Source organism: Papilio polytes, unplaced genomic scaffold, assembly GCF_000836215.1.
Source record: "Papilio polytes unplaced genomic scaffold, Ppol_1.0 DF824191.1, whole genome shotgun sequence".
In the NCBI taxonomy this organism is placed as follows: domain Eukaryota; kingdom Metazoa; phylum Arthropoda; class Insecta; order Lepidoptera; family Papilionidae; genus Papilio; species Papilio polytes.
The window spans coordinates 3,724,796-3,736,735 of NW_013525013.1; the positions used below are offsets into that span (position 1 = coordinate 3,724,796).

The following is an 11,940-nucleotide window of genomic DNA, read 5'->3' on the forward strand; positions in this document are numbered from 1 at the left end:
AAAAAATATCACCTATGTTACTTAGCGATAATGTAGCTTTCTAATGGTGAAAGAATTATTGAAATCGGCCCAGTAGTTTTTGAGTTATTTCAATACATACAAAAATAGATTTTTTTTCTTTTTTATAATATTAGTATAGATAGATAATTAAGATATTTAATAAACCAAAAAGGAATATTTTTCTAGATACTGCTGATTATATTGTGGAATATATAATCTGGAACAAAGTGAGATTAATCTTTCCTAAAAATGTCTGCTAACGAAATAAGCTCAGTATAGCCGTATTGCTGAGTAAACTCGATTTATTATTTACTGCTATAATCAATATGGAGGGCACATTTTATCGGCCGCTACAAGGCCGTAGATAATTAATAATATTATACCTTGTCCCTGAGGGTCATAAAATAAGGCACATGATACGTAAAATGATGCTATTAAGAAACTCTGTGGTTAACATGTTACATTACATTACAAGTGTTTATATATTTCAAGTATTTTGACACCTTACATCCATACTAATACTAGCTTTCGTCCGCAACTCCGTCCGCGTGGAATGAAAAAAAAACAAAAACCGACTTCCAAAAAAAAATACACTAAAAACAAAATATTCTCAAAAAACAGTACACTAAATATTAACGAAATAATTCCTTGAAAATAGTAAACCTACCTTATTGTAACTGTTATGTCTATATTGTACAATTATTATTACTTTGATGTCGGTGTCAGTCAATGTAGATTCATTACTTAATCGTTACTATACTTTCAATTGTCAATTGTTATGGTAAAAATGTGAAAACCATGAAAACATGTGTTCTTACAGACCATCCTCTACATCTATGCCAAATTTCATAGAGATCGGTTATCCGTTAAGCAGTTTAGGCCACAAACTCTAACAAAAAATTCATCCATCCATCTAAACTTTCGCATTTACAATATTAGTATAATTATAAAGAGGAAAGATTTGCATTTTTTTATGTATTTGATTCATGTAAAAACTATTGGGCCAATTTTATACATTATTTTACCAATACAAAGGTATTCTGTGAGTAACATAGTTTATATTTTTTTTAAATTTTACGCTGACGAAATCGCGAGCAACAGCTAGTGTAATATAAAATGTATTCATCTAAATATAACATTTTTTAACAATGTGTTTAGACTTTTTGTAATACCTTTAAAAAAATCAGTCTGATTATTCCATATTTTACGACATAACCTCTAAGAACAATAAATAAAATTAAATCAACTTGTACCAATATTTATGAAATCATTGCATTATTGAGAAGAAAAACAATTTCTTATTTCCAAATTGCAAGAACGACGTCGTTCATCAACTGTTATTTTCATTGAAAGCGTCGCTCGGGGTTTACAAAAAATCCAATTTACTGCTCAAAGGTTTCCGACTGGATTTTGTAATTAAAACTGTACGTTGACGTTCTTTCTAACAAAAACTGTAAGCTGACATTTTTAATTTATCAATAAATAAAATAAACAATGTGAAAAAATATACAATTTTTTAATAATGGTACAATATTAAAAATGTATTAAACTTTTTAGTTGTTATTTTATTAAATACTGGCTGTTGCGATGTCGTCCGAATGAAAAAATAACAAATAATATATTAATTAGGTGAAAGAATTTTTGAATTTGGCCCAGTAGTTTTTGAGTTATTTCAATACATAAAAAAATACAAAAATTCAAATCTTTCCTCTTTATAATATTAGTACAGACTGCATGAACTTTTGAAGTCTAAAATCTCGTTTTAGACGAGAAGTCTGATGGTTATCTTTTGCCTTTTGTGTGTCGTTGTCGTTTAGCACAGCCGACACTTACCCTTAATAGTCTCTAACCGCAGATATTTTTCTTATAAACTGTCGCATAGAAAAAAGGGAAGTTTTCATAAAAACTACTACGTTATGTCGGTATATGTACTTGGTTAGTTTATTTTTTGCTTATAAATTTGTGTTTCTTTTGAATTTATTGTGTTATTATAATTTTAAGAAAGATTTTTGTATTTAAATTCTTTGTGCCTATTGTTTTCATTGTTCCGACATAACGATATGATCGTTAGAGCTGCTTTTATAATTTTTTAATTATTTATTGGAATCTTTGTTTATATCTACTGTTCTTTAATTAGAACGTTCAATCCTTGTAGTTATATATTTTTAATATTTGACTCATAATTTGAAGAAGCTTGCATCTAAAAATCATTAAATACTAACAATCCGTCCCAGCTTCGCCTGTGCGGCTAGAAATATACCGTATTCTAAAAAGTATAAAATATAGTCTATGTTAGTCACTTATAATATAGCTTCCTGATTGCGATTTTTTTTTTAAATCAGGCCAGTCAATCAAATTTTTCCTCTTTATAACATAGTATACATAAAACTCTCTTCGCTACCAAATGCTCAAATTTAATTTATCTCTGAATTTTCTACATCTTCATTATTTACATTCTTTAAGATAAATGTAAAGTGACTACGTTAACTAATTTTCATCACGTTCCAACTCTATAAGTACCTTCAAAGATGTCAGAGGGATTGGATCCTTTTATATATAGCACGCAACCCGCGATAGAGGGGGCCCTTGCTCACCGAACTAAGATAACATTTTACATTCAAACTTTTACGCTTTACGTTTAAGAAATTACGAAAATAATCAAAAGTAAAATTTAATCAAGGCTTTGAATTCCACATGATTTTTAATATTACCTAACGAATTATTAAAGAGTAAGGGCCTGCCCCAAATTGTAAATTGTCTGATAACAATCCAACATGTAAAATGTGATGGAAATATCGGATTTTGTTACCTTATCTGACGGAGACGACATTTTTAAGCTATCTGAGCCACTATCAGCAAGTGGTCGGACAGGCCGTAGATATGATTGAAACTTTGGACCTGTTACTATATGATTGATTTTTTTTATTTCACAAGTGGAAAGTAAATTTGAAGAGAAATTAACAAAGATATATGAGACGTAACTTACATTGATTTGACACATATTTGGACTATCCTTGTAACGTTAGAAAGACAGTAAAAAAGGTTTGATTACAATAAAACGATAGACTCAGTTTATGTGCTTAGGATATCAAAAGGGATGAAGAAACAAACTTTGTTATAGAAAAGAAAATTTGATTCGATTTGATGCCTAGTATGTTTCATCTCCTCGACTCACGTAATAAGTTTCTACGTGAATCGAGTTAGTTGTCCTCTGAACTTTTGTTAGCTTTCCATTTACGCTTTTTATTACTTTTTACGATTTCGATTGACTTTTACACAGAAAGTTACTTATATTCTTTCTTACTTTTACAATCAGCTATGTGAGTATTATTAGACTTTACGTGTACACCAATAACATTTTACATAACTAGCTGGCAAACAAAAATGCACTTTTGAGATATATTCATCTATACTAATATTATAAAGAGGAAAGTTTTTTTTTGTATGTATTGCAATAACTCAAAAACTACTGGGCCGATTTTAAAAATTCTTACACCATTATAAAGCTACGTTATCTGTGAGTAACATAATACTCGTATATAATTTTTTTAATTTCATGCGGGCGAAGTCGCGAGCAACAGCTAGCCACTTACATAATAGTGTAAGTTCAAAATAAAATTGATTAGTGTCTGTCATATAAATAAATGTAACTTGGGAATCTAAAATAAAAGATAGTTATAATAATTCCTTTTCATTATTTAAGGACTTCGTAGAACTACCTGCCTACGTGCACTCAAGTGTCCCACTCCTGGCTCCAAAGTAGCTCAATAACGATGCAGTGACGCGTTTTGTCTTTGTTCCAAAACCTCAGCCCCATATTCAGGATGAAGGAGCGACGGGCGGCATACTAATGTGAGTATTGAACGTATGTTCTATTTGCTTGCTCAGTACACTTCACAGTAATAAAGTGTCCAAACGTATTAATATTTTAGTTTTTCCTTCTCGTAAATATTGTAGAAATTTCGTATACGAGAATTACTAGTGGGCAAAAGCCCTATCGATAAATATGAGTATCAGAAAATTATTGTGTTGTTTCATTTGCAATCGTTGTCCTGATTCCGGGGACACTTCGTCTACCGTATCGAGTAAGTTTTCATTAATTACATAATGATAATTACTTCTGTAGACTTGATTTAGTTTTATACGCTTAGTTATATTAAATAATTTCTGAAAATACAAAATTGTCGTAGAAATAACCAAATACGAAACTAGCTTTTGCATTATTTTTCCAAGTAACGGGTGAAATAGTATAAAACTTCTATAAAAACTCGAGAACTGAGCGCAATTTTATATAAAACCGAGCATTTGAATAGCATAATTGAGTTTTTTCATTTGTTCGAAAAGGGTAACTGTAAAAATACGAACGAATAAAACCGACTTCAATTTTACCTTGTATCAACAGAGCTGCTCCAGAATTTTAAAAAGTTTTAAGTTCTTTCATGCTATGTAACTTTTTCCCACCGTTAAACTATACATATCGTTCGTTTATAATCTTACTAGTCATTTCATAGACAGTTTGGTACTTAACTGTCTTTTCACCTTTTCACAGCAGAAATAACTATAATGGATTAATTAAGAAATCTAAGAAACAAGATGTTATGAGAGAACATGTTATGAGAGTTTTAAACATAAGTTATTACATAATACAGTTGTACTGAGGGATGGAAATCCTGTAGAATCAGCGCGACGTACAGGTGTGCTAACCGCAACGGGAACGAACCTGATTGCCTGATTGCTTCTGCAATATGGATGTTGTTGATTGCTTATTACTTATTAACGTCGCGGTCGAGTTACGACACAAACATTCACTAATCAATAACCAATTGTAGTTTATATCCTATAAAATTGCATATTATACGTACTGAAATAATGATTCAAAGTTTGTATGAGGCAGTAGCGTTTTTGATATCAATAAAAATGTAACTTTTTACCACGTTAAAAAAACAACAGCAAAGAGGAATAATTGCTTTAAAATAAATCGAAACGAATTACGCGATATATTCCTTTTTTATTTCGAACATATTTCTTACGTAACATGAATTTGTTTTCAGACGAGGCGAAAAATAATAAAAACTATTTAAAATCAGGGAACGGTCTCATTGATTGGATACGTTTGGGCAACTCGGGGGTTGATCTGACCGGGGTCGGCGGCCGCGTGCGGATGATACACCCTTCAGAACTCAAGCAACACAATACTAAAAGTAAGCGCTATTTATGTTTTTAAATTAAGAATTAAAAGATGAAATAAAAAGAAATAAAAAACCTTTTTCAGATGACGCATGGCTGGCAATTCGAGGACGCGTTTATAATATAACGCAGTACCTTCCTTTTCATCCAGGAGGTAAGTTACTAAATTACAAGAATTAAAACAATAATATTTTAAGTCTTACATTATTACCAAGGAGAGTAGTCGAAATAGGATATACCTTGCCAAGTACGTCTTATACAGTACACAAAGTACTTCTTATTTTTTTTTCACAGGAGCAGAGGAACTAATGCGCGGAGCTGGCAGAGATGCGACGGAATTATTTGACAAAATTCATCCATGGATCAATTACGACTCTCTCCTCGTCAAATGTTTGGTCGGTACACTCCGCGTCGAAACTCAAGACATATTTTTCGACGCGAACGATTCTTTTCCTGAATCCGACCTTCTCTTACCTTCGTCAGTAACTCGAGAGAGAATCGTCATTAGAAACCAATTAACAAATTACACAACTCCTCCAAGAAAGAAACAACCGCTTATCCCAGAAGATGATTTTCTAGATGCGCTCAACACAAGTGTAGAACTTGAAGAATTATCTTTACCCGGATATCTTGGAAGTTTAAAAGTGTTTAAAAAAGAAATGCCTCCAGAAGATGTACCGCCAGCTCTGTTCTACGATTGGGAGCAAACTATTAATCAATTAACTATCACAGTGTATACAGGTCCTTTGAGCAATCCGGGCGCATATTCGCGTGTTACGGAACGTAATTTGCTCATCGAAGTTACGATAAACGGTTGGTTGCGGACCATTAAGGTATTATTAGAAGAAAATGTACAAGAGCAGTTGCAAACCAAAGTGTGTTATCATAGCGGAAAAATAGAGGTACATGTCGCTTAAAATATTGTGGCATTACTTTTACAATAGTTTAAATTAAATTTCTTTCTCATGTCTTTAGATAAAAGCACAGAAAATAGAGATTAAAACATGGAAGAGTTGCGGCGAAATAATCATAGGCTCGCCGACTAAAATGACATCACATAAAATACTCGACTACAAAGTAGTTCGTAATAATATGTTAACTCACGATAGTTGGATGTTGACGATGGCTCCACGCACTGGATGTATTGCTTTACCTCTCGGACATCACATAAGAGTTCACCAGACTATAGCTGGTAAGTAATTAAACAAACTTATTAATATTGGATGGATGAATGAATGAATGAATGTCATTATTTCCAAGCGGACGGAAGTAGTAACCACCAAATTCCAGTCACTATTAGGACATGGTCAGTAAATAACCTATCCTTAATAAGAGTTGGATATTGAAAGTAATTTAATACAAATACACACTCATTGGAGTTATATGATCGATGATAGTTTACTTCAGAAGGCTGCGTACATTCCTTAGGGAATGAGAACATGAACACGCAGACAGTGACGGATCAACTATGTGATTAATCTTACGACTACCTTCTATTATTTCGTTATTCTACATACAAATAATAGGTGTTCATTCCCAGTCATTTGGTTAACTAATATAAAGTAGCTGTCGCCTGTGACTCCGTCTGCATGGAATTGAAAAAAAGTGAATAGCCTATGGGTTCTTCCAGACTATCCTCTACATCTATGCCAAATTTCATCGAAATCCGTTCAGCCGGTTGGGCTACATACTCTAACAAACATCCACCCATCTTAACTCTCACATTTTTAGTATTGTAATGGTTAATGATATAAATTCTAATATAGTACGTTTATACTATAACTAAGGGGATTTCCTCTATAAAATCTTACTCTGATTAATTATAATACTAATCTTATTAATATTAAAAATACTTTTAACAAATCGTTTTTTTTTTAATTTTATCCAGGCTCCGAATACGTAAGATCTTATACTCCAGTAAACGAGTACTGGGATGAAGAAACCGCAAACACTGGAGATTTACGTCTTGCAGTAAAACGGTATGACAATGGCATCCTTTCTCCGATGCTCACCTCACTGAATCCCGGGGAAATACTCAAAGCTGCAGGACCGTATGGCACATTTCAACTACATAGAGTAAGTATACTCTTTTTTAGTATTTAATGATGTAAGTGAGAAATATTCATTTTCAATCAACTGACATTTGGTGACTATAAGAAAATAATGTTGACTTGTTTTTAAGGGTATATCATCACAGATATCACAGTTCTAATCGAAGCATTAGAGCGCGCGCACACCTTTTACTAAACTATGGCACTACCGTTGTGCGATTGTCGATTGTTTCTCAGCAGTTTCAACTGTTTAGTTCATCATCACCACCTCACTATACGTCCCCACCGAGGGGCTCGGAGCCTACCCTAATAATGGGTGACTAGGCCATAGTCAACCACTCTGGCCAAGTGCGGGTTGGTTGACTTCACACATATTTTTGAATTTCTTCGCCGATATGTGCAGGTTGCATCACGATGTTTTCCTTCACCGTAAGAACGTCGGGTAAATTATGTACATATGAAAATTCGAAAAATCGAAAATCACATTGGTACACGGCGGGATTCGAACCCAAGACCTGTAGATTACAAGTCAAGTGTTCAAACCACTGAGCCACCGACGCTCAGTTTACCGACTGTTTAGTTGCACAACTTATAATTGAACAGTTAACGCGCCTTCATATAAGTTTATAGGAATTGAAGTGAGTTTAGTCAAAAGTGTGACGCGCTCTTAGTGCAAATGTGTTGAAGAGTCACTGTTAAACTATTGTTTTATTTAAACTATTTTTGCAGTTGAAATCTACGAAAACAATATATCTATTAGCAGCTGGGACAGGAATTACGCCAATGCTTGGCCTTATTACATTTATGCTGACGAGATCTAACCCCAAATGGTATATAGCGTCATTATTTTTTTTAAACAATACACCCTTACTTGTTTTTATAATAAAAATATCTTTATTTTCAGTGATAACGTTCATCTATTATACTTTAATAAGACAGAAAAAGATATCATGTTTCATGACAAAATGACACTGTTGGCAAATGAAGATAAAAGGTAAAATAAAATCTGCACTTACCCTGACTTTTCACTGGTAATTCCACTAATTACGACGTTACTATAGATGTTTCGCCAGTGGAAACCCACACTATGAAATGATTATTTTTTTTTAATTACTCTCACTTTGTTATCTTAGATTCAACGTAATCCACATACTTTCAAATGCCGGTGACACGTGGAAAGGTCGTAAAGGACGTATTAGCGCGAAAATTCTGCCAGAAATATTTGGAGAGCATACCATAGACTACGATGATGACACGAGTTTTGCTTGTATCTGTGGACCAAAAGAGTTTACCTTCATTTCTCTCAGTATTCTAAAAAATCTAGGAGTGGAAGAGAGCTTCATACATGTTTTTATAGGTTAAATGTTACTAAATACTGATACAGTATGCATTTTTTATTTAAAATTTCTATAATGTGCTTTTGAGTAATAAAATTATTGTATTTATTTCGTATTTTTATTATCATTCGATCGTTGTATATTAGGGGATAAAATAAAAGAAGGTATAAAGGAACATAATTATAATACAACAAAATCTTTTATTCAAAACATTCCCATCCGACGTAAATGCTTGTACAGTCAACGTCCAAACAGCACCTTTGGTGGTCACTACGCGTACATTAAAAATAATTATAAGGAAAAAGCTTCGTAAACTAATCAACTTATGCGAAAGCAAACATAAAAGGCAACACGACCACAATAACATGACTTGAGTCCAATGATGTCACTGCAATTTGCAGTTCACACTCAATTTGTGGTCGCGTTTTATGTAACATCTTGCTAAGAGTGAATTTTATTTAAAGTGCTACAAAATGATCCTAGAGTTCTTTACAAAATTAATTTTGTAACAATATTTATTATGGATACTTCTCGATGATTTTCCCCACAACTAGATAATTATTATTATTTCAAAAGTGCTAAGTTCGGGAATGACAAATAATATATTCTCGTATAAATTATTCTCAAATATTAATATATTCCTTCTTCTTCCAATGAAGTAAATAAATTTTAACTTACTCGTAATAAGCCTCAACTTGCATAGAATTTATACCAAAATAAAATATTGATCTTTACCTTTATTAATCTTTTGTCACTTCGAATAATCTTCACTCTAAGCAACCCTAACTTATCCAATACCTATAACTTAAGTTCTGCATAACAAAGATATTGAAATCACTTAAAACACAGCTCGACAGCGAGAAGATATATCACAAATAAAATATAACGAAATAAAACGATAGCTCACTAACATTCACTTTTATATCGGAACATATATACGTACTGTACTTATTTACAGTATTTAGCGTTTTTAAACGCTATATAAATTACCCAAGGCAGTATTAAATAGTGTCATAAATTAACAACTTATATAAAATGAGGGCGCCACCGTCGATAATACGGCCACCTGATTGGCTGAAACTACCGCATCAACTTCATTACGAATAGTTCCCTCCACCTTATTTGGTCAATTTATACACGGTTTTTATTTATTTACCAAAATTAGCTTTCGCCCGCGACTCCCTCTATGTGGAATTTAAAAAAATGTGTGAATGTGTTCTTTCAGACTATCCTCTATATCTATACCAAATATCAAAATCCGTTCAGTCGTTTAGACTACATCCATCCATCTAAACTTTCACATTTATAATATTAGTAATAATCATTGTATTGTTTTTTAGTCAACATTGACATTATGATTTTAAAAAATAATTTAAAAACGTGGACACAATGCTTTTTAAAACAAAATACTACGAGAAATTTTATTACTGAAAACATAAGCAGTGTAAAGTGAGTGCTTGAATGTAATTACGATTTTTTTTTAACATAACTATTATGAAATTAGTATTTTATTATTGAAATCGAACAATGAGTTTTCTTTTATAGTTTTTATTCTGAATTAATTTGAATATTTTTCATATCTTAGTATGGTAATCACAAAATAACCGTGTATTTAAGTACAACATAATTACCACGTTTTTTTACTTATTAGGTCCGTATTAGGATGAGCAGAGACAAAAATAACGAATAATGAAATTTAAACCCTACCATAATTTTAAATTCCTTAAAAGCTATAGTCACATTTTAAATTTATATAAAAAACAAAGTTTTCTCACATATGTATGCACGCGACTTCATTCACGCTATCAAACGTGTCAGTACTATCTAAGTAGAGATTTATCTCACTAAGGGACTGCCTTAGTGTTTAAATCTTGTTTTCTGTGTGCTTTTTAATTTCCGCCTGTGCCATTAATAAACAATTAATATTGCTTCTTATAATCGATGTATTTTCAAGGAAATGATTTTAATAATCACTTTTTAAAATAATGCACGTGTCATTTAATTTATTATGAATTTATCATTAACTGATTTTCACCAAAATATACAGATATATTAAAAAAATCAGTTGATGATTTCGATAAGTATGAAATTCTCGTTTAATTCTAACACAAAAACCTCATATTTCCATTCTGATGGAAAGTTAAATATTTTAAGGATCCCCCCCCCCCCTTAGACAAAGTAAAATTCAATTATCAATATCGCTAATAAAAAAAATTAAATGTATGGAACACCCTTTGTTATGTAAGATGTCAGCAATTACAACATATTTTTGAATAGTTATTTTATAATAAAAAGCCCTAAACTCGCTTTAGGTTATAGGCTATATATTCACGGTATCGAACTTAAGAGGTGAGTGACTTGGAAAAAATGTCATACGAGAGAGACAAAAACAGGCCAATAGCAGTATGTTTGCTTCAAGGTTGTCATAGCAACGGTATTAACAAATGAAAATTTTAAACAATAAAATTATTCCATAATATTATGCCGCTTGGGAACTAATTACGTTTTGGCATATTTTGTTGCATAAGCGATAGCGATAATTGAAAGTCACTTTTTCTAAGGGTAAATGTAAGTTTATTCGTCGAATGACTTAAGTATAAGTTAAGTATTTATGCGTTTGTGTCATTAACGAATAGGACATCTCTATCGTTGAGGCCGACATCCTGCAGACTGGCGCGGCCGCGCGCCACCACGCGCTTCGGGAAGTTGGTCGTTATTTCAAACTCCTCAGGCGCCTGCGGGTGACTGAACACGAAATCGTATAAATCCTGAAAAAAACAATTTTTAATATAATTATCCAAGAGTGAGTACCAAATTTTTATTATGTAACATACTAAGCGCCCATTCACACGGGTACTTTTTTACGTTATTATTTATATGAAGATTTTAAAATTACGACCTTCGTTGACTAAGATAGGTAATACATTTGCAATTGCGGATGCTTATGGAAAGCTGTCACACCTTTTTGATGGATTAATGCCGCTTGCTCGTTTACTAACTTATCTATCTATCTATACATATAGTAAAAATAGAAGTGTATGTTTGTGATATCATCAGAAAAAATCCAAATTTCGGAAAAATGATGTATTTGCGTTGCTGTTAACGAAAATCTCATTTTTTTTGTCTGTCTGTCTGGTAACCTCGGAAACGCCTGGGCCGATTTCGACCGTACTTTCCCTGCAGGATAGCTGACATAGACGGCCATATAATACGCTACTTTTTTATCTTAATATTGCGTGGACGAAATCGCGGGCAACGGTTAGTGTTATATAAAAATTGCCAAGTTTGGTACAGCAAACTGTTTCTGCGGTTGCTGTAGCAGCTAAACCAGTGTGTGTGTGTGTGTGTGTGTGTGTGTGTGTGTG

The 11,940-nt window shown here is 32.5% G+C and overlaps 2 protein-coding genes across 3 annotated transcripts in view; one reads left to right on the forward strand and one right to left on the reverse strand.

The window, feature by feature from the left end:
* The first annotated feature begins 3,723 nt into the window (after window positions 1-3,723).
* On the forward strand, window positions 3,724-8,657 carry LOC106110761 (cytochrome b5 reductase 4-like). 2 transcript variants are annotated; one of them, XM_013292661.1, is made up of 9 exons: window positions 3,724-3,852; window positions 5,052-5,201; window positions 5,273-5,341; window positions 5,482-6,089; window positions 6,163-6,379; window positions 7,076-7,263; window positions 7,968-8,068; window positions 8,143-8,232; window positions 8,372-8,657. In XM_013292661.1, the coding sequence occupies exons 2-9, from the start codon at window positions 5,162-5,164 to the stop codon at window positions 8,598-8,600; spliced, it is 1,542 nt and encodes a 513-aa protein (XP_013148115.1). In that variant the 5' UTR covers window positions 3,724-3,852; window positions 5,052-5,161; the 3' UTR covers window positions 8,601-8,657. The 2 variants fall into 2 exon arrangements, with proteins under 2 accessions (XP_013148115.1, XP_013148114.1); XM_013292660.1 differs by lacking the exon at window positions 3,724-3,852 and adding an exon at window positions 3,904-4,085.
* Window positions 8,658-11,184: 2,527 nt separating this feature from the next.
* The window catches only part of LOC106110734 (FAS-associated factor 2), a 5,398-nt gene continuing 4,642 nt past the window's right edge, over window positions 11,185-11,940 (reverse strand). The window contains exon 7 of the mRNA XM_013292631.1: window positions 11,185-11,343. Within this exon, the coding sequence (XP_013148085.1) occupies window positions 11,185-11,343 (159 nt within the window). The remainder of the gene's footprint in view (window positions 11,344-11,940) is intronic.

Bases quoted from the DNA above. Each gene is read 5' to 3' on its own strand.
- LOC106110761 (XM_013292660.1), top strand. From the start codon at position 4,007: ATGAGTATCAGAAAATTATTGTGTTGTTTCATTTGCAATCGTTGTCCT. The intron at 5,202-5,272 runs GTAAGCGCTATT...AACCTTTTTCAG, and splicing joins CAAGCAACACAATACTAAAA to ATGACGCATGGCTGGCAATT. The intron at 6,380-7,075 runs GTAAGTAATTAA...AATTTTATCCAG, and splicing joins AGTTCACCAGACTATAGCTG to GCTCCGAATACGTAAGATCT.